Below are 24,158 nucleotides of genomic sequence, written 5' to 3' on the forward strand. Positions count from 1 at the left end.
CGTCTCACCGCACATTAAACTAGAGGGCTCCGAGCCGGGGGGACGCTGCCCGGAACCAGAACAGGCGAGGAAGAGTAGTGTAAGTCCTGCAAGTTTAGTGTCAACATGCCCCCTGATATGGGCAGAAATAGATGGACGGTCAGTGCGATGCCTGGTGGACACGGGCTTCCAGGTGACAACGATGCCAGAGACCTACTACCGGCATGCGGCCCAAATGTGGCTCTGAGATAAAGTTTATGGCGGCCAACCAGCTACCCATCCCGGTTGCAGGGGAGGTATGGATGCAAGTGTCTGTCTGTGGGAAAGACCTGGGACAGAAAGGCATGGTGCTGACACAGTGAAGTGAATTATGGACCCGCTGTCACCTTGGGAATGAATGTGCTGAAGGAGGTGTTAGGAAAAGTAATTGTCCCAGCCTCTACCAAAATTGTTCTTCCACCAGGACAAACAGTACTCTCTCTGCCCGTTCGTGCTTGTGTCCCCCTTGGAGGGGGTTGAGGTCCAAATCGAATCATCCTCTTCTGAACAATTACCCACGAGGTTCCTAGTGGCGCATACATTAGCCATTGTACGGGAAGGGACTGTTCCGATGTGGTGCATTAACTTAGGAGACCAGGACATTACTGTTGTTTCTAGAAGTGTGGTGGCCAAAATAATGAACCAACCTGAGGAAATAATGCCCCCCAAACAGTACAACTGGAGGTACAACCTGGAGACCTCTGGACTGTGTCAGGAAACTCCATCTCCATGCCAGAACCTCATTACATCAAGGAGGGCCGACGCATACTTGAACGAATATGGGCCAAGCTGGCCGAACTCACACACATCCAGGTACAACAGGTAGAGGCTCTGTTGGGAAGGTATAAAGAAGTTTTTGCCCTCCACGAGGATGATTTTGGCTGCACCACGGCCATTCCGCACGATATACCAACTGGGAGCTCTGCGCCTATAAGAGAGTGTTACAGGCAAATTCCCCCACAATTATACCAAGAAATGAAGAGCATGCTGAATCAGATGTTGCAGGCTGGCGCGTTTAGGAAGAGCTAGAGTCCGTGAGCTGCCCCAATTGTAGTATTGAAGAAAGACGGCACCTTGCGTTTTTGTGTGGATTTCCGAAAACTCAACACCTGTACTGTGAGGGACTCGTACCCGTTACCCCGGATTGAGGAGTCCTTGTCTGCTCTGGGGAAAGCTAAGTTTTCATGTCTGAACAAGATAGAGCAAAGACTGCCTTCATTCTTCCCATGGGTCTGTACGAGTTCAATCGTATGCCGTTCGGCTTAGCCAACGCTCCAAGAAATTTTCAACGTCTCATGGAGAGGTGCCTAGGGGACTTGAACTTTGAATTGATGCTCATCTACCTGGATGACATTATAGTCTTTGCGGCTTCATTCGAGGAACATCTGCAACACCTAGAACAAGTGTTGGCCCGCCTTCAGAGACACGGACTAAAAGTAAAGCCCCAGAAGTGTCATTTGTTCCGCAAGCAAATTGAATACTTGGGCCATGTCGATTCTGCCAAAGGGGTAGAGCCCTCCAGAGAGAAGGATGCCGTGATTCAAGACTGGCCCACTCCAGAGACTGTGAAGGATGTGCGGACGTTCCTGGGACTGACCGGTTATAAAAGGTGGTTTGTGAAGAATTTCGCTCGATGGGCAAAGCCCTTACAGGAGCTGTTGAAAATGGTAACCCGGGGTGTCAAGAACTGGAAGATCTGCTGGAAGAAGTTCCAAGAAGGGGCCTTTCAAGATCTCAAAAAGGCTCTCAATGAAGCTCCTATCCTGGCTTACGCGGATTTCTCGCAACCGTTCAGTCTCCACACCGACGGGAGTCTGCTGGGACTTGGGGCTGTGTTGTCACAGATACAAGACAGAAGAGAGAGGGTGATCGCTTATGCAAGTCGGTCCCTTCTTGATTCCGAATGCAATCCGGACAATTACAGTTCTTTCAAGTTGGAGCTGCTGGCGTTGGTGTGGGCTATGTGGGAGAGATTCGTGGAATATTTGTCTGGCTCCGAAATGTTGGTGCGCACTGATAACAACATGCTTGCGCACCTGGAGAATGTGAGACTGGGAACCCTGGAACAGCAATGGGTAGCCAGAATGGTGAAATTCTGCTATAAGATTGCCTACAATAGGGGGGCTGAAAATACCCACGCCAATGCGATGTCCAGGAGGAAGAGTACAGACCTGAGCGGGACAGAGACGAAGAGCTAGAAGATGACGAGGTCCTTAGATTCCGGAGGTCCACCAGGACGGTGGTGGCAACGCAACGCAGGGACAGATACATTCCTCAGTCCAAGACAGCATACTGGGACGAACTCGAGATGAGTCGGTTCAGCTTCAACAGGAAGATGGCTAACTGGCTTTGTTAAGATGATGTGAGGCTTCTCAGAGACTTCCCAGCTCAACAGAAAGAGGTACTTTGTCTCCGGAGGTGTTGCAGATCCTACGACAGTGGGAACAACTATGGATGAAGAACGGCTTACTATATCGGAAAACACAACTGCGGACTGAGCCGAATGTAACCTGGCAAGTCCTCGTTCCAACAACGTCATTGTCTGAAATTGCTGTCGCTGCACACGAGCAAGGAGAACACTTTGGTTAAAAAAAAACCTTCCAATGGCTACAATGAACTCTTGACAATAGAATATCTAACCATCGGCCCAGCCCATGAACATATGAACATTGCCTGGTAATGGTGGATCACTTTACAAAATTTGCCATGGTGACTCCGACCCGGGATCAGACTGCAGAGTCCGTTGCGTACGCAATATGTAAGAACTTCATCCAACCCTATGGGTGTTCGAAGAGAATTCACTCCGATCAAGTAGCTTGTTTCTTGGGAAGAGTAATGGATGAATTGCACCGCCTGTACTGGATTGACAAGTCCCGCACCACACCGTACCATCCTCAAGGTAATGCTGCCTGTGAACGATTTAACCATACACTGATTCAGATGTTAAGAACTCTAGAGAACTATCAGAAGGCCCGGTGGCCAGAGTATGTTTCTGAACTGGTGTGGGTATATAATAGTCAAGTACATCGAATCACGGGATACACACCTTACTCTCTTCTGTTCGGCCCAGAAGGAAAAGGAATCACCGAGTTTGCATTGGACCCAGAAGAGGACTACCCACGAACAGGGGTGTCCGCCTGGGTTTGGAGACATTGACACCGCCTACAGACCTTACAACGGTTGGTCCACACCAGATTACAGGAGCTAGTACATGCAGAGAAGACCCCATCCGGAGCAACAGAGTTTCGAGTTGGAGACCGTGTCTTAGTGCGGGAGAAGCGCCCTCGAGACAAGCTGGAAAATCATTGGGAGAAAGACCCATATTGGGTGAAGAGAAGAGTAAGTCCAGAGGGACCTGTCTATGAAGTCCAGCCTGAAGGAACAGAAGATGCCCCCACTCGAACTCTTCACTTTACTATGCTCCGACCCTGCCGAGGGATCTTCCAGCCACCTTCCTCCAGTGCACAGAGACTGATAAGCTAACCTGTTATTTTCTTCTGCATTTGACTTTCCCCCATCCTCAAGTTCATATCTTTTACCCCCCTGCTTGTACCATCACTGTTTTATATATAAAGAACCGGTTAACCCTTGCTCTGCCTCCTGTGTGTCACTGCATCATACGCACCTTCTAACATCCTACATACATGCTGGCACATTATTATATGGGTGTATATGCTGGCACATTATTATGTGGCTGTATATGCTGGCACATTGTTACGGTGTATCTGTGGCTCACATGTTATTAACCCCTCTGTGACCTTAGACGTACTATCCCGTCGAGGTGCCCTGGGCTTATCTGACCCTGGACGGGATAGTACGTCATAGCCGATCGGCCGCGCTCACGGGGGGAGCGCGGCCGATCGCGGCCGGGTGTCAGCTGCTTATCGCAGCTGACATCCGGCACTATGTGCCAGGAGCGGTCACGGACCGCCCCCGGCACATTAACCCCTGGCACACCGCGATCAAAGATGATCGCGATGTGCCGGCGGTGCAGGGAAGCACCGCGCAGGGAGGGGGCTCCCTGCGGGCTTCCCTGAGCCCCCCGCAGCAACGCAATGTGATCGCGTTGCTGCGAGGGTCTCACCTCCCTCCCTCCCTGCTCCAGGCCCGGATCCAAGATGGCCGCGGATCCGGGTCCTGCAGGGAGGGAGGTGGCTTCACAGAGCCTGCTTAGAGCAGGCACTGTGAAGGCTGCAGCGCTGCATGTCAGATCAGTGATCTGACAGAGTGCTGTGCAAACTGTCAGATCACTGATCTGTGATGTCACCCCCTGGGACAAAGTAAAAAAGTAAAAAAAAAATTTTCCAAATGTGTAAAAAAAATAAAAAAAAATATTCCAAAATAATGAAAAAAAAAAAAAATATTATTCCCATAAATACATTTCTTCATCTAAATAAAAAAAAAAAAACAATAAAAGTACACATATTTAGTATCGCCGCGTCCGTAACGACCCGACCTATAAAACTGTCCCACTAGTTAACCCCTTCAGTAAACACCGTAAGAAAAAAAAAAAAAAAACGAGGCAAAAAACAACGCTTTATTATCATACCGCCGAACAAAAAGTGGAATAACACGCGATCAAAAGGACAGATATAAATAACTATGGTACCGCTGAAAGCGTCATTGTCCCGCAAAAAAAGAGCCGCCATACAGCATCATCAGCAAAAAAATAAAAAAGTTATAGTCCTGAGAATAAAGCGATGCAAAAATAATTATTTTTTCTGTAAAATAGTTTTTATCGTATAAAAGCACCAAACCATAAAAAAATGATATAAATGAGGTATCGCTGTAATCGTACTGACCCGAAGAATAAAACTGACTTATCAATTTTACCAAACGCGGAACGGTATAAACGCCTCCCCCAATAGAAATTCATGAATAGCTGGCTTTTGGTCATTCTTCCTCACAAAAATCGGAATAAAAAGCGATAAAAAAATGTCACGTGCCCAAAAATGTTTTCAATAAAAACGTCAACTCGTCCCGCAAAAAACAAGACCTCACATGACTCTGTGGACCAAAATATGGAAAAATTATAGCTCTCAAAATGTGGTATTGCAAAAAATATTTTTTGCAATAAAAAGGGTCTTTCAGTGTGTGACGGCTGCCAATCATAAAAATCCGCTAAAAAACTCGCTATAAAAGTAAATCAAACCCCCCTTCACCACCCCCTTAGTTAGGGAAAAATAAAAAAAAATGTATTTATTTCCATTTTCCCATTAGGGCTAGGGTTAGGGCTAGGGTTAGGGCTAGGGCTAGGGTTAGGGCTAGGGTTAGGGCTAGGGTTAAGGCTAGGGCTAGGGTTAGGGCTAGGGTTAGGGCTAGGGCTAGGGTTAGGGTTAGGGCTAGGGTTAGGGCTAGGGTTAGGGCTAGGGCTAGGGTTAGGGCTAGGGTTAGGGCTAGGGTTAGGGTTAGGGCTAGGGTTAGGGCTAGGGTTAGGGCTAGGGTTAGGGTTAGGGCTAGGGTTAGGGCTAGGGTTAGGGCTAGGGTTAGGGTTAGGGTTGGGGCTACAGTTAGGGTTGGGGCTAAAGTTACGGTTAGGGTTTAGATTACATTTACAGTTGGGAATAGGGTTGGGATTAGGGTTAGGGGTGTGTCAGGGTTAGAGGTGTGGTTAGGGTTACCGTTGGAATTAGGGTTAGGGGTGTGTTTAGATTAGGGTTTCAGTTATAATTGGGAGGTTTCCACTGTTTCGGCACATCAGGGGCTCTCCAAACACGACATGGCGTCCGATCTCAATTCCAGCCAATTCTGCGTTGAAAAAGTAAAACAGTGCTCCTTCCCTTCCGAGCTCTCCTGTGTGCCCAAACAGGGGTTTACCCCAACATATGGGGTATCAGCGTACTCAGGACAAATTGGACAACAACTTTTGTGGACCAATTTCTCCTGTTACCCTTGGGAAAATACAAAACTGGGGGCTAAAAAATAATTTTTGTGGGAAAACAAAAAGATTTTTTATTTTCACGGCTCTGCGTTATAAACTGTAGTGAAACACTTGGGGGTTCAAAGTTCTCACAACACATCTAGATAAGTTCATTGAGGGGTCTAGTTTCCAATATGGGGTCACTTGTGGGGGGTTTCTACTGTTTAGGTACATTAGGGGCTCTGCAAACGCAATGTGACGCCTGCAGACCAATCCATCTAAGTCTGCATTCCAAATGATGCTCCTTCCCTTCCGAGCCCTCCCATGCGCCCAAACGGTGGTTCCCCCCCCCACATATCGGGTATCAGCGTACTCAGGACAAATTGGACAACAACATTTAGGGTCCAATTTCTCCTGCTAACCTTGGAAAAATACAAAACTGGGGGCTGAAATATAATTTTTGTGGAAAAAAAAATATTTTTTATTTGCATGGCTCTGCGTTATAAACTGTAGTGAAATACTTGGGGGTTCAAAGCTCTCACAACACATCAAGATGAGTTCCTTAGGGGGTCTACTTTCCAAAATGGTGTCACTTGTGGGGGGTTTCTACTGTTTAGGTACATTAGGGGCTCTGCAAACGCAATGTGACGCCTGCAGACCATTCCATCTAAGTCTGCATTCCAAATGGCGCTCCTTCCCTTCCGAACCCTCCCATGCGCCCAAACGGTGGTTCCCCCCCACATATGGGGTATCAGCGTACTCAGGACAAATTGGACAACAACTCTTGGGGTCCAATTTCTCCTGTTACCCTAGGGAAAATACAAAACTGGGGGCTAAAAAATAATTTTTGTGGGAAAAAAATTTTGTTTTATTTTTATGGCTCTGCATTATAAACTTCTGTGAAGCCCTTGGTGGGTCAAAGTGCTCACCACACATCCAGATAAGTTCCTTAGGGGGTCTACTTTCCAAAATGGTGTCACTTGTGGGGGGTTTCAATGTTTAGGCACATCAGTGGCTCTCCAAACGCAACATGGCGTCCCATCTCAATTCCTGTCAATTTTGCATTGAAAAGTCAAACGGCGCTCCTTCCCTTCCGAGCTCTCCCATGCGCCCAAACAGTGGTTTACTGCCACATATGGGGTATCAGCGTACTCGGGACAAATTGGACAACATCTTTTGAGGTCCAATTTCTTCTCTTACCCTTGGAAAAATAAAAAATTGGGGGCAAAAATATAATTTTTGTGAAAAAATATGATTTTTTATTTTTACGGTTCTGCATTATAAACTTCTGTGAAGCACTTGGTGGGTCAAAGTGCTCACCACACCTCTAGGTAAGTTCCTTAGGGGGTCTACTTTCCAAAATGGTGTCACTTGTGGGGGGTTTCAATGTTTAGGCACATCAGTGGCTCTCCAAACGCAACATGGCGTCCCATCTCAATTTCTGTCAATTTTGCATTGAAAAGTCAAACTGCGCTCCTTCCTTTCCGAGCTCTCCCATGCGCCCAAACAGTGGTTTACTGCCACATATGGGGTATCAGCGTACTCAGGACAAATTGGACAACAACTTTTGAGGTCCAATTTCTTCTCTTACCCTTGGAAAAATAAAAAATTGGGGGCAAAAATATAATTTTTGTGAAAAAATATGATTTTTTATTTTTACGGTTCTGCATTATAAACTTCTGTGAAGCACTTGGTGGGTCAAAGTGCTCACCACACATCCAGATAAGTTCCTTAGGGGGTCTACTTTCCAAAATGGTGTCACTTGTGGGGGGTTTCAATGTTTAGGCACATCAGTGGCTCTCCAAACGCAACATGGCGTCCCATCTCAATTCCTGTCAATTTTGCATTGAAAAGTCAAATAGCGCTCCTTCCCTTCCGAGCTCTCCCATGCGCCCAAACAGTGGTTTACTGCCACATATGGGGTATCAGCGTACTCAGGACAAATTGGACAACAACTTTTTGGGTCCAATTTCTCCTGTTACCCTTGGTAAAATAAAACAAATTGGAGCTGAAGTAAATTTTTTGTGTAAAAAAGTTAAATGTTCATTTTTATTTAAACATTCCAAAAATTCCTATTAAACACCTGAAGGGTTAATAAACTTCTTGAATGTGGTTTTGAGCACCTTGAGGGGTGCAGTTTTTAGAATGGTGTCACACTTGGGCATTTTCTATCATATAGACCCCTCAAAATGACTTCAAATGAGACGTGGTCCCTAAAAAAAAATGGTGTTGTAAAAATGAGAAATTGCTGGTCAACTTTTAACCCTTATAACTCCCTAACAAAAAAAAAAATTGGTTCCAAAATTATGCTGATGTAAAGGAGACATGTGGGAAATGTTACTTATTAAGTATTTTGTATGACATATCTCTGTGATTTAATTGCATAAAAATTCAAAGTTTGAAAATTGCGAAATTTTCAAAATTTTCGCCAAATTTCCGTTTTTTTCACAAATAAACGCAGGTACTATCAAAGAAATTTTACCACTATCATGAAGTACAATATGTCACGAGAAAACAATGTCAGAATCACCAGGATCCGTTGAAGCGTTTCGGAGTTATAACCTCATAAAGGGACAGTGGTCAGAATTGTAAAAATTGGCCTGGTCATTAACGTGCAAACCACCCTAGGGGGTAAAGGGGTTAAAGAATTATTTGTGACTCACACAAATTTTTTTGCAGACACTGAAGTATCTTTTAAAGGCAGCCTGTCAACAATTCATTTACACAAGTACCCTAGATGGTACCAACAAATCATCTAAACAAGCTGAATCGGGGCCCAGTGCCAATCAGAAGATGTGACAACAGAAATGCTTCTTCCCTTTAATTCTTCTCAGTCTTTATGGAAGGGGTCATTACTCATTTCATTAAAGCTCTGGCCCTTCTCGGACCAAGATTTTATTGTTTGGCATTTCTGGGAACCATATCCATTAGCCAAGATTTGACAAGGAACTGTACAGATACAATGGCGAAAAGTGAGCTCTGAAAAGTTTTGGAGGCTGAGTTCACACGGCAGGGTACAGTCTAGCAAGGACTTGCCAATTTTTTACAATTAATTTTCCATCTGTGGTTATGAAATATATATTTGGATTCTACAGAAAACTGCTTATCCTCCTGCACCATGTTTGAAATATTTATAAATATATTCATTCCAACTTTGTAGGTTATTATTATCATTGTTAATACTGTTCAAAAGCCTATAAGCAACTTTGTAGTAGATCTAATCAAACAAATCTGCTTCTTTCTCTTTCAGGACTGATCTTTCCTTCTCACAATTCTCAATTCCCTGGTAAAATCTGAATTCAGTGAAGACAGACTTTCCCATTACTGAGATAGGAGATGGTGGCTGCTACTGACAAGATTCTATAGTAAAAGAGAGGGGCAGGGAGGAGCCAGAGACAAAACTTCTCCCTCCTCCTCCTTCCATTTACATAGGAGGTTGTAGCTGTTTTTTTATATGATTCTAATTCATGTGGTAGATCGGCTCACTCTGCTGCACAAAGAGATAGACACAGGTACACTGTCTCTTTAAATCTTCTACTGGTTTATTGTATACATGTGGCATAAACTAGAGCAAAGTGAGAAATAAACAAAGCCCTCTGGGCAAACCAGGAGAGCAAAGCAAAAAGGTGTACTGTTTCTGTCGCTGCAGGAATCCATCCATTCAGGATATAACAACAAGGTTCAGTACGGTTTAACACTTTTCTGGAGCTGCTGGCTCCAGACACCCCAAATGACTCAGAAGGCTGTCTATTTAACTTCTAAACACCACCTTGCGGAGGAGATATGGTGAACAGCCTCCCACCGACTCTTCAGCTGTTCACTAAAAAGCCTAACCCTTAACATGGCCAATTAACCCCTCTTTGCACTTAGTGTGCTGGAGCAAACTTCTAGGTTTCATATCACTGAAGCTAGCAGCCTCAGTGAAACATATCTCCCCTCCAGTCCTTTGCCAGTGACTGTCACACTCAGTAATATAAAAATCTTACTGAAGACAGATTTTACCCGGGAATTGTAAGAAGTGTGGACAATGACTGTTGCATTCCTATCCCTGAAGACTCCAATCGTTTTATGTGAATAAGTGTTACATGTCTTTTACTGTACATATATTGTGATATATATTTAGAGTGTGATAAGTTTTGATAGTATAATGTAATCCATAGTGCATAGCAGTGTTATAGGTAATGTTGGTAATGTGAGGTATTATAATATATAGTGATGTGATGCATGAAAGACATATGTTAAGACTAAGGACATAAGTTCACATGTAAAGTGCCATGGAATAATTGGCACTATAATAATAATAAATTCTAATGTAGTGTTTGCATAGAATGTGGATGAAAGGGAATGTCTCCCCAGCAACAGACTGCAGGGTCAGAAGGAGAATTGATGTTAGGACCAGCCTACAGTGGGAGGGCTTAGTGCTAGGGAAAGGAACCTGCTTCTAGAAGTTAGTCAGATAGGAGTTAGAGTCTGAGGAAGTAACAAGTGTGCAGTGCTGCCGTTTGGATGAATTACAGCAAAGGAAACAAATGGACAATGAGGTAGTGCGACTGGAAACTGATAGAAGAAACAGAGTGGCCTTCAACCTTAAAGTGGTCCTTGGATAGGATGATAGCCATGAGAAGCCTTGGGCATTACAAACGCAGAAGTTATGGACTTAAAGAGGATGAGACTGTGGGACTAGTGAGGGTCCCGAGCGGTAGATCCAGGACATCATAATGATAGGACGCAGAGCCGCTGAGCGAGTGTAGAGAAACTCACTGAACAGGACTATGGAGACAAACTAGGCCGTGACGAAGTAGGGCAAAACAGTGTGCTCTACCGACCCTGGAGTAGACTACAGTGGAAGGAAACAATGTCAGTGAAAAGGCTTCTTGCTGTGAATGAAAAGTGCTTAAGACTGTTTACTCGTTATCCCTTGTACATAACCCTTATCAAGTTGAGTACAGTCCCCATGTTTGAACGGAAGTCTCATTTATTAATCTGTGGAACTCATGGTCCTGCCCAGCCATCGGCACAAGGCCCTCACAACACTAACACCCAGCCAGGACCCACAATTGTCTGTAACGTGCTGAGGTGTCGGACACAACACTCGAATACAGCTACTACCTTGGGCACCGTTACATGAGAATTTTGAGAAGGAAAAGTCCAGGAGGAGAAAAAAACAGATTTGTCTGATAAGATGAACTACAAGGTTGCTTACTTTCATCTCTACCTTTGATTTATGAAATATAAATAAAAGTGACGATTACGAATCAGGTTTTGGACAATTACCCTGGCAGTACTAGGACTTAAACATCGATATTTTATGAACGCAGATGTTATTAAGAATGGAAGAGTCCAATGGGAGGCTTCTTCATGTTTGACAGGACTCCCTTTATTTGCAGATAGGTAAGCGATGATGCATGTCGAGAACTTGAAAGGAGCCATCCAGCTAATATCTTTCCCTGTTCCCTGGACCTCTTTATCCCTTTAACCCCTTAGTGACAGAGCCAATTTGGTACTTAATGACCAGGCCAATTTTTGCAATTCTGACCACTGTCACTTTATGAGGTTATAACTCTGGAACGCTTCAACGGATCCCGCTGATTCTGAGATTGTTTTTTCGTGACATATTGTACTTCATGTTAGTGGTAACATTTCTTCGATATTACTTGCGATTATTTATGAAAAAAATGGAAATATGGCGAAAATGTTTAAAATTTTGCAATTTTCAAACTTTGTATTTTTATGCCCTTAAATCAGAGAGATATGTCACGAAAAATAGTTAATAAATAACATTTCCCACATGTCTACTTTACATCAGCACAATTTTGGAAACAACATTTTTTTTTGTTAGGGAGTTATAAGGGTTAAAAGTTGACCAGCAATTTCTCATTTTTACAACACCATTTTTTTTTAGGGACCACATCACACTTGAAGTCATTTTGAGGGGTCTATATGATAGAAAATAATGAAGTGTGACACCATTCTAAAAACTACACCCCTCAAGGTTCTCAAAACCACATTCAAGAAGTTTATTAACCCTTTACGTGCTTCACAGGAACTGAAACAATGTGGAAGGAAAAAATAAACATTTAACTTTTTTTTTGCAAACATCTTAATTCAGAACCATTTTTTTTATTTTCGCAAGTGTAAAAACAGAAATGTAACCATAAATTTTGTTATGCAATTTCTCCTGAATACGCCAATACCCCATATATGGGGGTAAACCACTTTTTGGGCGCACCGCAGAACTTAGAAGTGAAGGAGCGCCGTTTGACATTTTCAATGCAGAATTGGCTGGAATTGAGATCGGACGCCATGTCACGTTTAGAGAGCCCCTGATGTGCCTTAACAGTGGAAACTCCCCACAAGTGACACCATTTTGGAAACTAGACCCCTTAAGGAACATATCTAGATGTGTGGTGAGCACTTTGAACCCCCATGTGCTTCACAGAAGTTTATAACGTAGAGCCGTGAAAATAAAAAATCGCTTTTGTTTACACAAAAATGATCTTTTCGCCCACAAATTCTTATTTTCACAAGGGTAACAGGAGAAATTAGACCACAAAAGTTGTTGTGCGATTTCTCCTGAATACGTCGATACCCCATATGTGAGGGTAAACCACTGTTTGGGCGCACCGCAGAGCTTGGAAGTGAAGGAGCGCCGTTTTACTTTTTCAATGTAGAATTGGCTGGAATTGAGATTGGACGCCATGTCGCGTTTGGAGAGCCTCTGATGTGCCTAAACAGTGGAAACCCCCCACAAGTGACCCCATTTTGGAAACTAGACCCCTTAAGGAACATATCTAGATGTGTGGTGAGCACTTTGAACCCCCATGTGCTTCACAGAAGTTTATAATGTAGAGCCGTGAAAAAAAAAATCGCATTTTTTCTACAAAAATGATTTTTTGCCCACAAATTTTTATTTTCACAAGGGTAACAGGAGAAATTAGACCACAAAAGTTGTTGTGCAATTTCTCCTGAGTACGCTGATACCCAATATGTGGGGGTAAGCCACTGTTAGGGCGCACCGCAGAGCTTGGAAGAGAACGAGTGCCGTTTTACTTTTTCAATGTAGAATTTGCTGGAATTGAGACCGGACGCCATGTCGCGTTTGGAGAGCCCCTGATGTGCCTAAACAGTAGAAATCCCCCACAAGTGACCCCATTTTGGAAACTAGACCCCCCATGGAACTTATCTAGATGTGTGGTGAGAACCTTGAATGCCCAAGTGCTTCACAGAAGTTTATAATGCAGAGCCGTGAAAATAAAAAATATTTTTTTTTTCCACAAAAAAGATTTTTTAGCCCCCAAGTTTTTATTTTCACAAGGGTAACAAGAGAAATTGGACACCAAAAGTTGTTGTCCAATTTGTCCTGAGTATGCTGGTACCCCATATGTGGGGGTAAACCACTGTTTGGGCGCACGGCAGAGCTCGGAAGGGAAGGAGCGCCTTTTTGGAATGCAGACTTTAATAGAATGGTCTGTGGGTATTATGTTGCGATTGCAGAGCCCCTGATATACCTAAACTGTAGTAACCCCCCACAAGTGACCCCATTTTGGAAACTAGACCCCCCCAAGGAACTTATCTAGATGTGTGGTGAGAACTTTGAATGCCCAAGTGCTTCACAGAAGTTTAGAATGCAGAGTCGTGAAAATAAAAAATATTTTTTTTTCCACAAAAAGATATTGTAGCCCCCAAGTTTTTATTTTCACAAGGGTAACAGGAGAAATTGGACTGCAATAGTTGTTGTCCAATTTATCCCGAGTACGCTGATGCGCCATATGTGGGGGTAAACCACTGTTTGGGCGCACGGCAGAGCTCGGAAGGGAAGGAGCGCCTTTTTGGAATGCAGACTTTGATAGAATGGTCTGTGGGCATTATGTTGCGATTGCAGAGCCCCTGATATACCTAAACTGTAGTAACCCCCCACATGTGACCCCATTTTGGAAACTAGACCCCCCAAGGAACTTATCTAGATGTGTGGTGAGAACTTTGAATGCCCAAGTGCTTCACAGAAGTTTAGAATGCAGAGTCGTGAAAATAAAAAATATTTTTTTTTTCCACAAAAAAGATATTGTAGCCCCCAAGTTTTTATTTTCACAAGGGTAACAAGAGAAATTCGACCCCAGAAGTTGTTGACCAATTTATCCCGAGTACGCTGATGCCCCATATGTGGGGGTAACCCACTGTTTGGGCGCACGGCAGAGCTCAGAAGGGAGGGAGCACTATTTGACTTTTTGAGCGCAAAATTGGCTGTCGTGTTTGGAGACCCCCTGATGTACCTAAACAGTGGAAACCCCCATTTCTAGCTCCAACCCCAACACACCCCTAACCCTAATCCCAACCTGATCCATAATCCTAATCACTAACCCTAACCATAATCACAACCCTTACCCCAAAACAACCCTAATGTCAACCCTAACCATAACCCTAATCAAAACCCTAAATCCAACACACCCCTAATCCTAATCTCAACCCTAACCTCAAACCTAACCCTAATCCCAATACACCCCTAATCACAACCCTAACCTTAACCCTAATCCCAAACCTAACCCTAATCCCAAGCGTAACCCTAATGCCAACCCTAACCCTAATACCAACCCTAATCCAAACCCTAACCCTAATCCCAGCTCTAACCCTAACTTTAGCCCAAACCCTAGCCCTAACTTTAGCCCCAACCCTAACCCTAGCCCTAAGGCTACTTTCACACTTGCGTCGTTTGGCATTCCGTCGCAATCCGTCGTTTTGGACAAGAAACGGATCCTGCAAATGTGCCCGCAGGATGCGTTTTTTGCCCATAGACTTGTATTGCCGACGGATCGTGACGGATGGCCACACGTCGCGTCCGTCGTGCACTGGATCAGTTGTGTTTTGGCGGAGCGTCGGCACAAAAAACGTTCAATGAAACTTTTTTTTGTACGTCGCATCCGCCATTTCTGACCGCGCATGCGTGGCCGTAACTCCGCCCCCTCCTCCCCAGGACATAGATTGGGCAGCGGATGCGTTGAAAAACTACAGCTGCTGCCCACGTTGTGCACAATTTTCACAACGTGCGTCGGTATGTCGGGCCGACGCATTGTGACGGCCCCGTACCGACGTAAGTGTGAAAGAACCCTAACCCTGAATTTAGCCCCAACCCTAACCCTAAATGTAGCCCCAAACCTAACCCTAAATTTAGCCCCAACCCTAGCCCTAACCCTAGCCCTAACCCTACCCCAACCCTAACCCTACCCCTACCCCTAACCCTAACCTAACCCTACCCCTAACCCTACCCCTAACCCTAACCCTACCCCTAATTTTAGCCCCAACTGCTGTTCTCCTGCCGGCCGGCAGATGGAGACAGATGGCGGGCGCACTGGGCATGCGCCCGCTATTTTCTTCTGCCGGCGGCCAGGAGGAGCAGCAAGAGGATCCAGGGACACAGGTGAGTATTGTAGGGTCCCCGAATCCCCCTATTTCTCTGTCCTCTGATGTGCGATCACATCAGAGGACAGAGAATTACACTTTACTTTTTTTTTTTTTTTTTTTTTGCGGTCGCCGGTAAACAGTTAATTACCGGCGATCGCAAAACAGGGGTCGGTAAAACCGACCCCGATCATGCTCTTTGGGGTCTCGGCTACCCCCGGCAGCCGAGACCCCAAAGATTCTCCCGGTGCCGGCCGGCGGGCGCACTGCGCATGCGCCCGCCATTTTGAAGATGGCGGCGCCCACCGGGAGACACGAGGAGCATCGGGGGAGCTAGGTGAGTATTGGGGGGCCACCTGGGACCCCTTTTCTCTGTCCTCCGATGTGCGATCACATCGGAGGACAGAGAAATTAAAAAGAGATCGCGTTTTTTTTTTTTTGCGATCGCCGGTAAACGGTTAATTACCGGCGATCGCAAATGCGGGGTGGGTTAAAAACCCCCGAATCATGTTCTCTGGGGTCTCGGCTACCCCCGGCAGCCGAGACCCCGGAGAAAATCGGCCTCTGGGGGGCGCTATTTACTTTTTCCACAGCGCCGTTACGGCGCTGTGGTTTAAGTACCCTTAGCGGCCGCCGTTAAAAGGCGTATCGGCGGTCGCTAAGGGGTTAAAGCAGGAGTGGGGAACCTGTTTCCGGCCTGGGGCAATTTAGAAATTTCTACCATCATTCAGGGGCCACAAAAAAATGATCACCTTGAAAATTACCCCGGTATATTTAGTCAAACAATTAATTACGGTAACTCACCCTTAATGTGACAGCTGGAGCTGCTTCTCTTTAGTGAAGCTGTGATGTTAGATGATACTAATCATGTTGCTTCTCACAGCTGCTTTTCCTGGGTTATGTCAGCCAGGAGAGCAGCCAACTTTTTGTCATAATAAGTTTTGTAAATCATATACATCACATAGGAGATGCTGGGACTATTGTATATACATCACATAGGAGATGCTGAGACAGCTGTATATACACCACATAGGAGACACTGTGACTTATGTTTATACATCATAGGAAACACTGGGACTGCTGTATATACATCACATAGGAGATGCTGAGACTGCTGTATCTATATCACAAAGAGGATGCTCAGACAGCTGTATATACATCACACAGGAGATGCTGAGACTGCTGTACATACAAAACATATGAAACATTGAAACTGCTGTATATACATCACATAGGAGTCACAGTGACTGATATACATCACACAGGAGACACTGGGACTGCTGTATATACATCACATAGGAGACACTGGGACTGCTGTACAAACATAACATAGGAAACATTGAGACTGCTGTATATGAATCACAAGAGACTCTGGGGTCATATAAATTACAGGAGGGGCTGGGGGGACATAAACATCACAGGAGATGCTGTGACATATTCATCACCAGGGAGACTGGGGGGAATAGCCATCACTAAGGGGATACATACAATACATCAATAGGAAGCACAGACAGCACTGGGGGTATATATGTCCCTGGGGGGAATATACATCACCGGTGGGGTCATATACATCACTGGCGGCTATATACAGCACTGGGGACTATATACAGCACAGGTGGGGGATATACAGCACTGGGAGGATATACAGTACTCAGGGGATATAGAGCACTTTTGGGGTAAATGCAACACTGGGGAATATTCACATCACTTGGGGGCACATACAGCCCTGGGAGGGTATACAGCACTGGGGGAGGGGCGATATACAGCACTGGGGGGGACATTCATCTTAGGGAGGCACAGAGATCACAGGGGGGTGGCATGAAGATCACGGGGGGCATAGCTGGGGGCACAGAGGTCACACAGGGGCACATAGCTGGAGAGGACAGAGATCATAGGGGGCACAGAGATCACATGAGGGCACATAACTGGGGGGGAACAAAGATCACGGGGGGCACAGATCACCAGCAGACCGGCACAGAGCTCCCAGCACAGAGATCCCTGGGAAGACGCAGAGCAGCCTGCACAGAGATCGCTCTGGCGTCTCTGGCATCACAGCAGCTCCTCGTCCAGGACAGGAGTGAATTTTGCACTAACCTCGCTCCCCCAGATGACGTCATCATACAAGTGCCGTGCCCTTGGGGGTTAATGTTAGCGGGCTGGAGGTTCCCCACCCCTGCTTTAAAGGCTGACGCTGGCATTTTTTGCCATTGCCATCAGCAATGTGTGTACAGTGTGTGACTTTCCAGCACACACAGCAGACGGTTAGTTCCTTTCCTAATGGAAGTCTACGAGAGCCTTGGTCAGAGTCTTGTAGTCTCACTGAGAAAGTGACTTCTGATCTACAGAAGACATTGTGTGAGCTAGCTGGTCACAACGTGGTTCCATGACGAAGGGAAGGACCGGAGCATTGCTAGAAATGCTGGAAGATAGTGATGGGTAAGTATTTTGTATTTTAAGGCTCAAATTACTGATGAGTAAAGAAAGGGGCAATAACAAAAATGCTGGTGTGTCCCTTTATTATTGGTTCCATAGGATGATGTTACAATTGTGATAATTTGGGCAAACACAAAAAGTCAACAAAGGATCAGAAATGATCCAGGGTAACGTATGCGGTATAACGTGGGCACAGCAGTAAATAAGGCAGGGTATGGGCAGGAGGCGAGGGCGGCCATTGCTCTAGAGTGGCTTCATTAGCGGATGACATTTTGCTGCACACTGAAAAGAGTCACCGCAAAGAAATCAAAATCCCTGGGGAGCCCGCCAACAAACTGCGGCCTGCTGTATGCTGTGTTTCAGCGTCTCCTCTAATGGCGTCTACTTGATAAGCCGGTGGGACGCTGAATTCTCAGAAGCTTTTTGGTATCTGAAAGCTGCAGATCATGCAATCCCCTGGCACATTACCTTTTACTGCACTTATATAGGAAATAAAAAAGCGGTTTATACAATTTAACTTTTCAGTATTTCCGGAAAGTAATAGAATATAATATCTACCGTACTTGTGTAACAGTTAGGTTCTCATATAATTATTCCAATAACCTCAGTTTTTTGGCACACTCCATAAATCGGGCAGAACAGAAGGCAGCTGCCTACGGAGTCTCTTGTTCTACGGAGAACCTTCCATGTCTATGCCTTGTATGGACAGAAACTGATATTAATGGATCCTGTATAATTCTTTATATCCCCTATATGGTGCTACAGAGGGAATAAAAAGCGAACATTTCGGGCCCGCGCACATGTTGCAGATTTGGTGCATTTTTGGCTGCAGATTTTGTAGAAAAAACTGAAGCAATGATGATGCCAGCAAAGTGAATGAGAAACCTTAAATGTCATGGACATGTTGCTTATTTTTGACTTGCAGATTTGGAGCAGAAAATTATTAATCAAAAACGCACCCAAAAAGCAGATTTTTGCAGCTGCGTTTTTCCTGCCAAGAGATGCAGAAATTTTATGCGATTTCTGCACATAGCCTTACTGTTAGATTTCAATGCAGATTACAGCTAATTACTGGAATTTATAGCCCCGGGGCTCTATGATCAGTCTGGCAGGGGAAGTTACGGTAAGTATATTGTCATATATAACTTGCAATAAATTGATGTAAATCTCAGCATTCTTGGCCTTGTAGTCTTATTAGTGATTGACATTATTCATTGTATACAAAGACCGTGGTCAATCACTAAATAGTATCACCCACTGCCCCCTAATCCCAGCACAGGCAGAGACTAAAGAGATTTTCCCGTTTCAGAAAAACCTTTCTCAATCTTTCTTTACTCACCATCCCCAGGTCCAGAGCTGAGTCTCCGCCGCTGATTCTGGTGTCAGTTATTGTCTGCAATGTTGATTCCACATTGACAGCACTGCAGCCAATAACTGGCATCAGCGACATCGATGTGACATTAATACTGCAGACAATAGCAGCCGCTGCAGAGACTTGATGCTGGACCTGGGAAGGGTGAGACTAGGTTTTCTTTTTCCCTAAAAAAACGGGGGGTTTTGAAACTGGAGAACCCCGTTCATATAAATAAATGACTCAGGCTACTTTCACACTAGCGTCTTCTGCAATCCGTCACAATGCGTCGTTTTGCAGAAAAAACGCATCCCGCAAAAGTGCTTGCAGGATGCGTTTTTTCCCCATAGACTTGTATTGACAACGCATTTGCGACGGATTGCCACACGTCGCATCCGTCGAGCGACGGATGTGTCGTGCTTTGGCGGACCGTCGGGAGCAAAAAACCCTACATGTAACGTTTTTTGCTCTTGACGGACCGCTTTTTCCGACCGCGCATGAGCGGCCGGAACTCCGCCCCCACCTCCCCACACCTTACAATGGGACAGCGGATGCGCCGGAGATATGCATCCGCTGCCTCCATTGTGCAATGCGTTAAACGCTAGCGTCGGAATCTCTCCCCGACGCATTGCGACGGGGAGATTCCGACGCTAGTGTGAAAGAAGCCTTGTTATGCTGATTTTTTTTACTAGAACTCTATAATAATATGTTTGGCTTCTTTATAACCTGACGATCAAACCGCATTTTAATATTGGTTCCCTTTAAGGCATGAAAAATTATACAATTTTCTTTTTAATAGGGGTCATATAACTTGACTACGGTGGCCTAGAAGTCAGAATTTGCCCTCTGACAACCCCTACGTGACTTCCTGCATTTAATTTCCAGTATTCCGTATGGAGCAAACATGGCACAGGATCTATGACATCGCTGATGTGCTGGAAACAAACAACATAATGGCGTTCTGGAGGTAGGATTTAGGATACAAAACAATGACTTTACCTGGGTAATCCTCAGAGACATTCACAGAATAAGCGACACTGTAAAAAAAGAGAGAAATAAGTATTATTGTTGATAATATTATACGTTTTATTATTGCATAATCATTTTTACAGTTTTTTTCCTTGACTGTTACATACATTACATACGGTATAAAAATGGTTTGAGCTTAAGAAAAAATTAAAAAAACACATTAAGGGATTAAAGGATAATCTGATTTATTGGTAGACGGCTCTTCATGATATTATGTATTGATTGAATGATGTGATTGAACTAGAGCTCAGGGCCGGCGTCAGCACCCGGCGCACCCGGGCAAGTGCCGGGGCCCTGAGCAGGCAGGGGGCCCACTCGCAGTCGGGGACACTGGCGCGCTATAGTGCCGGCCCCCGCGAGTGGTCCCTCCGCCTGCTCCGGGCCCCGGCACTTGCGATACTTACCTCTCCCGGTTCCAGCGCTGCAGCGTCTTCCATCCTCTGACTGTGACGTTCAGGTCAGAGGGCGCGATGACGTCACCAGTGCGCGCCCTCTGCCTGAGCAGTCGCAGTACAGAGAGCAGGAAGACGCCGACGGTGAGGAGTCCAGAGCAGAGCAGCGTCAAGCAACGAGAGGTGAGCATTTCATTTTTGTTTTTTAATATTTGGAGCAATATATGGGGACCATCAGAAGGGGTCCATATATGGAGCATTATATGGGGCTAATTCTATATGGAGTATCTTATGGGGCCAATAATATAGGGAGCATCTTATGAAGGCAATTCTATAGGGAGCATTATATGGGGCAAATTTAATATGGAGCATCTTAAGGGGCCAATTCAAAATGGAGCTGTATATGGGGCCAATTACATATGGAGCAGTATATGGGGCCAATAATATATGAAGCATCTTATGGGACTAATTATATATGGAGCATTTCATATGGCCAATTATATATGGAGCATTATATGGGGCCCATTATACATGGAGCATCTTATGGGGCCAATTATTTTTGGAGCATTATATGGGACCCATTCTGTAAGGAGTATTATATGGGGCCCATTCTGTATGGAGCTATATTTGGGACTCAGTATACTGTATGGGGCTGATCATATACTGTATGGGGCATTATATGAGGCCCATTATATATGGAGCAATAGATGGGGCCCATCATATACTGTATGGAGAATTATATGTGGCTCACTATACTGTATGGAGCATTATATGGGGTCAATTCTGTATGGAGCAATATATGCAGCTCATTCTGTATGAAGCACTCTGTGGTGCCCATTATACTGTATGGAGCATTATATGAGGCTCATTATTCTGTATGAAGCATAATATTGGGCTCCTTATTCTGTTTGGAGCAATATATGGGGCTCATTATTCTGTATAAAGGACTATATGGTGCCAATTATACTGTATGGAGCACTATATGGGGCCATTATACTGTATGGGGCAATATATGGGGCTCATTATTCTGTTTGGAGCAATATATGGGGCTCATTATTCTGTATAGAGGACTATACTGTCCGGTTTCTGAGCTAATGTAAAATGCACAATAGATATCACTCATGTAATGTAAGAAGTAAGTGAAATCTTTGGCATTGCACTATACCTATATTTCTCTGCCGTATAGGTGCATTATGAATTGTGGTATGTGTTAAAGGGGCACACCGGGACTCTTTCGCCCAGGGCCCATGAAAACCTGGAGCCGGCCCTGCTAGAGCTGATGTATAAGCCGTCATTCCATGAGCTGAGGTTATAAGTCCTGTGTTCATCCTTTTCATTAAAAGTCTTCGAAAAATATGTCCGAGTCCCCGCAGCTGCATGTATCCCGGCGGTTCGAAAGCCCCAACACGTGGAGGGATTATGTAACAGCCAATCCCTGCATGTGAGACATGCAGCTGCGGGGACTCGAACATGCTTTTCAAGCACACCCAGTATGCTCGGATAACACCTTATCCCAGCACGTTCACTCATGTATAGTCCTTAATATTACGGTACATTACATATATTTAAGAGACATTACAGGTTGCACGAAAAATTCACTTTGGACCAGAATGGATCTGTGCTTGGTTTTGTCGCCTGTTTTGGGGATCAAATTTAATTAAATAAAATGTAATAAAAAGCAATATACAAAATGTGTTCTGAAGACATAGAATACATAACAGGAGAAAAGTTGTAACCTCGCGCCTTCTGTAGGACACAATGCTTATCAGTTGATAAAAAAAAGGGACGACAGCAGAATTGCAAGAAAAAAAACAATCTATGTATATATGTAAAATTATAAAGGTGTGTGTATAAAGATATTTACATATTGTTTGTTCTCCTTTTTGACTCGCGAGTCGCGAAACAAATCTATAACTACCAAAGCTCAATAAAGAGGATATCATTCATGGCATTTCATGGTATAGTGTCCATACCCTCGCTACAGTGTAATTTTTATTTCACAAACCAATAGTACACATGAAAATAAGAAACTTTATTATACATCTTATCAGATAAATCTGCTTCTTTCTCCTCCAAAACTAATCGATCATTTTCAAATTCCTCAATTCACGGGTAAAATTTGTATTCGGTAATGACGGTAGTGTTACATTGACAGACTAATATGTGTGGGTGTACCAGCTGAAGGATTGCCGGGGAAAATGTCGATAGGGCATGTCAGATTTTGGATTGCCGATAGCATTGTTGCCTCCTCTAACATCAATGACAACTTGAAATATTTTGTGGTAGTTGTGCATGAGGTTCTTTATTTTCTCAGATGGTAAGGCTGCCTACTCTTTTTGGCAGAAAGCCTCCAGTTCCTGTAAATTCCTGGGCTGTCTAGCATGAACTACACGCTTGAGATCTCCCCAGAGTGGCTCAATGATATTGAGGTCAGGAGACTGAGATGACCACTCCAGAACCTTCAGTTTGTTCTGCTGTAGCCAATGACAGGTCGACTTGGCCTTGTGCTTTGAATTATTGTCATGTTGGTACGTCCAGGTACGTCTCATGCGCAGTTTACGGACTGATGAGTGCAAATTTGCCTCCAGTATTTGCTGATAACATGCTGCATTCATCTTTCTTTCAACTTTGACCAAGTTTCCTGTGCCTTTGTAGCTCACACATCCCCAAAACATCAGAGATCCACCTCCGTGCTTTACAGTAGGAATGGTGTTCCTTTCATCATAGGCCTTGTCGACCTCTCTCCAAATGTAACCTTTATATTTGTGACCAAAGAGTTCAATTTTTGTCTCATCGCTCCAAATTACCTTGTTCCAGAAGTTTTGAGTCTTGCCTCTGGTGTTTTGCGTATCGTAGGAATCATAATTTGTGGCGCAGTAATTGCTTTCTTCTGGTGACTCAACCATGCAGCTCATTTTTCTGCAAATGCCTCCTTATTATGCTTCATGAAACAGCCACACAGCTAGTTTTCAGAGAGTCCTGTATTTCAGCTAATGTTATTTGTGGGTTTATCTTTGCATCCCGAACAATTTTCCTGGCAGTTGTGGACGACATTTTTGTTGGTCTGCCTGACCGTGGTTTTGTTTTTACACAGCCCCTGATTTTCCATTTGTCAATCACAGTTGACACGGCATTATCAATTCCTTGGATAACTTTTTGTATCCCTTTCCTCTTTTATACAGTTCAACTACCTTTTTCCGTAGATCCATTGACAATTCTTTTGCTTTCCCCATGACTCACAATCCAGAAACGTCAGCGGCTGGATGAAAGATGCAAGAGTCCCAGAAACTCACTCAGCTTTTAGGCACGCACACTGATTACAAGCAAACAGGTCACAGGTGAGGATGTTACCTTTAGTAGCCATTCAAACCCATTTGTGTTAACTTCTGTGCATGTTATCAGGCCAAAATCACCAGGGTATGTGAGCTTTTGATCAGGGTCATTTGGATGTTTTGGGTTGTCATTATGATTTAAAAAGAGAAAACACAGTAGTTTGCCAATAAATGGCTTCACTCAACCACTAACCATGAATGGAGAAAAAGTTTTGGTTTTATTATTCATATTCTCTGAACAAAGGCCAAGAAAGCAAAGATTCTGCCAGGATATGTAAACTTTTGAGCACAACTGTATAAATATATATATATATATATATATATATATATATATCTACTATATAATTGTC

General features: G+C 44.4%; 1 protein-coding gene across 1 annotated transcript in view; it reads right to left on the reverse strand.

The window, feature by feature from the left end:
- The window catches only part of PARP8 (poly(ADP-ribose) polymerase family member 8), a 437,603-nt gene that overhangs the window by 233,592 nt on the left and 179,853 nt on the right, over nt 1-24,158 (reverse strand). Inside the window, exon 3 of the mRNA XM_069748619.1 lies at nt 20,055-20,092. Coding sequence (XP_069604720.1) covers nt 20,055-20,092 — 38 coding nt within the window. The remainder of the gene's footprint in view (nt 1-20,054; nt 20,093-24,158) is intronic.

This window comes from Ranitomeya imitator, chromosome 1 (genome assembly GCF_032444005.1).
Source record: "Ranitomeya imitator isolate aRanImi1 chromosome 1, aRanImi1.pri, whole genome shotgun sequence".
NCBI lineage: Eukaryota > Metazoa > Chordata > Amphibia > Anura > Dendrobatidae > Ranitomeya > Ranitomeya imitator.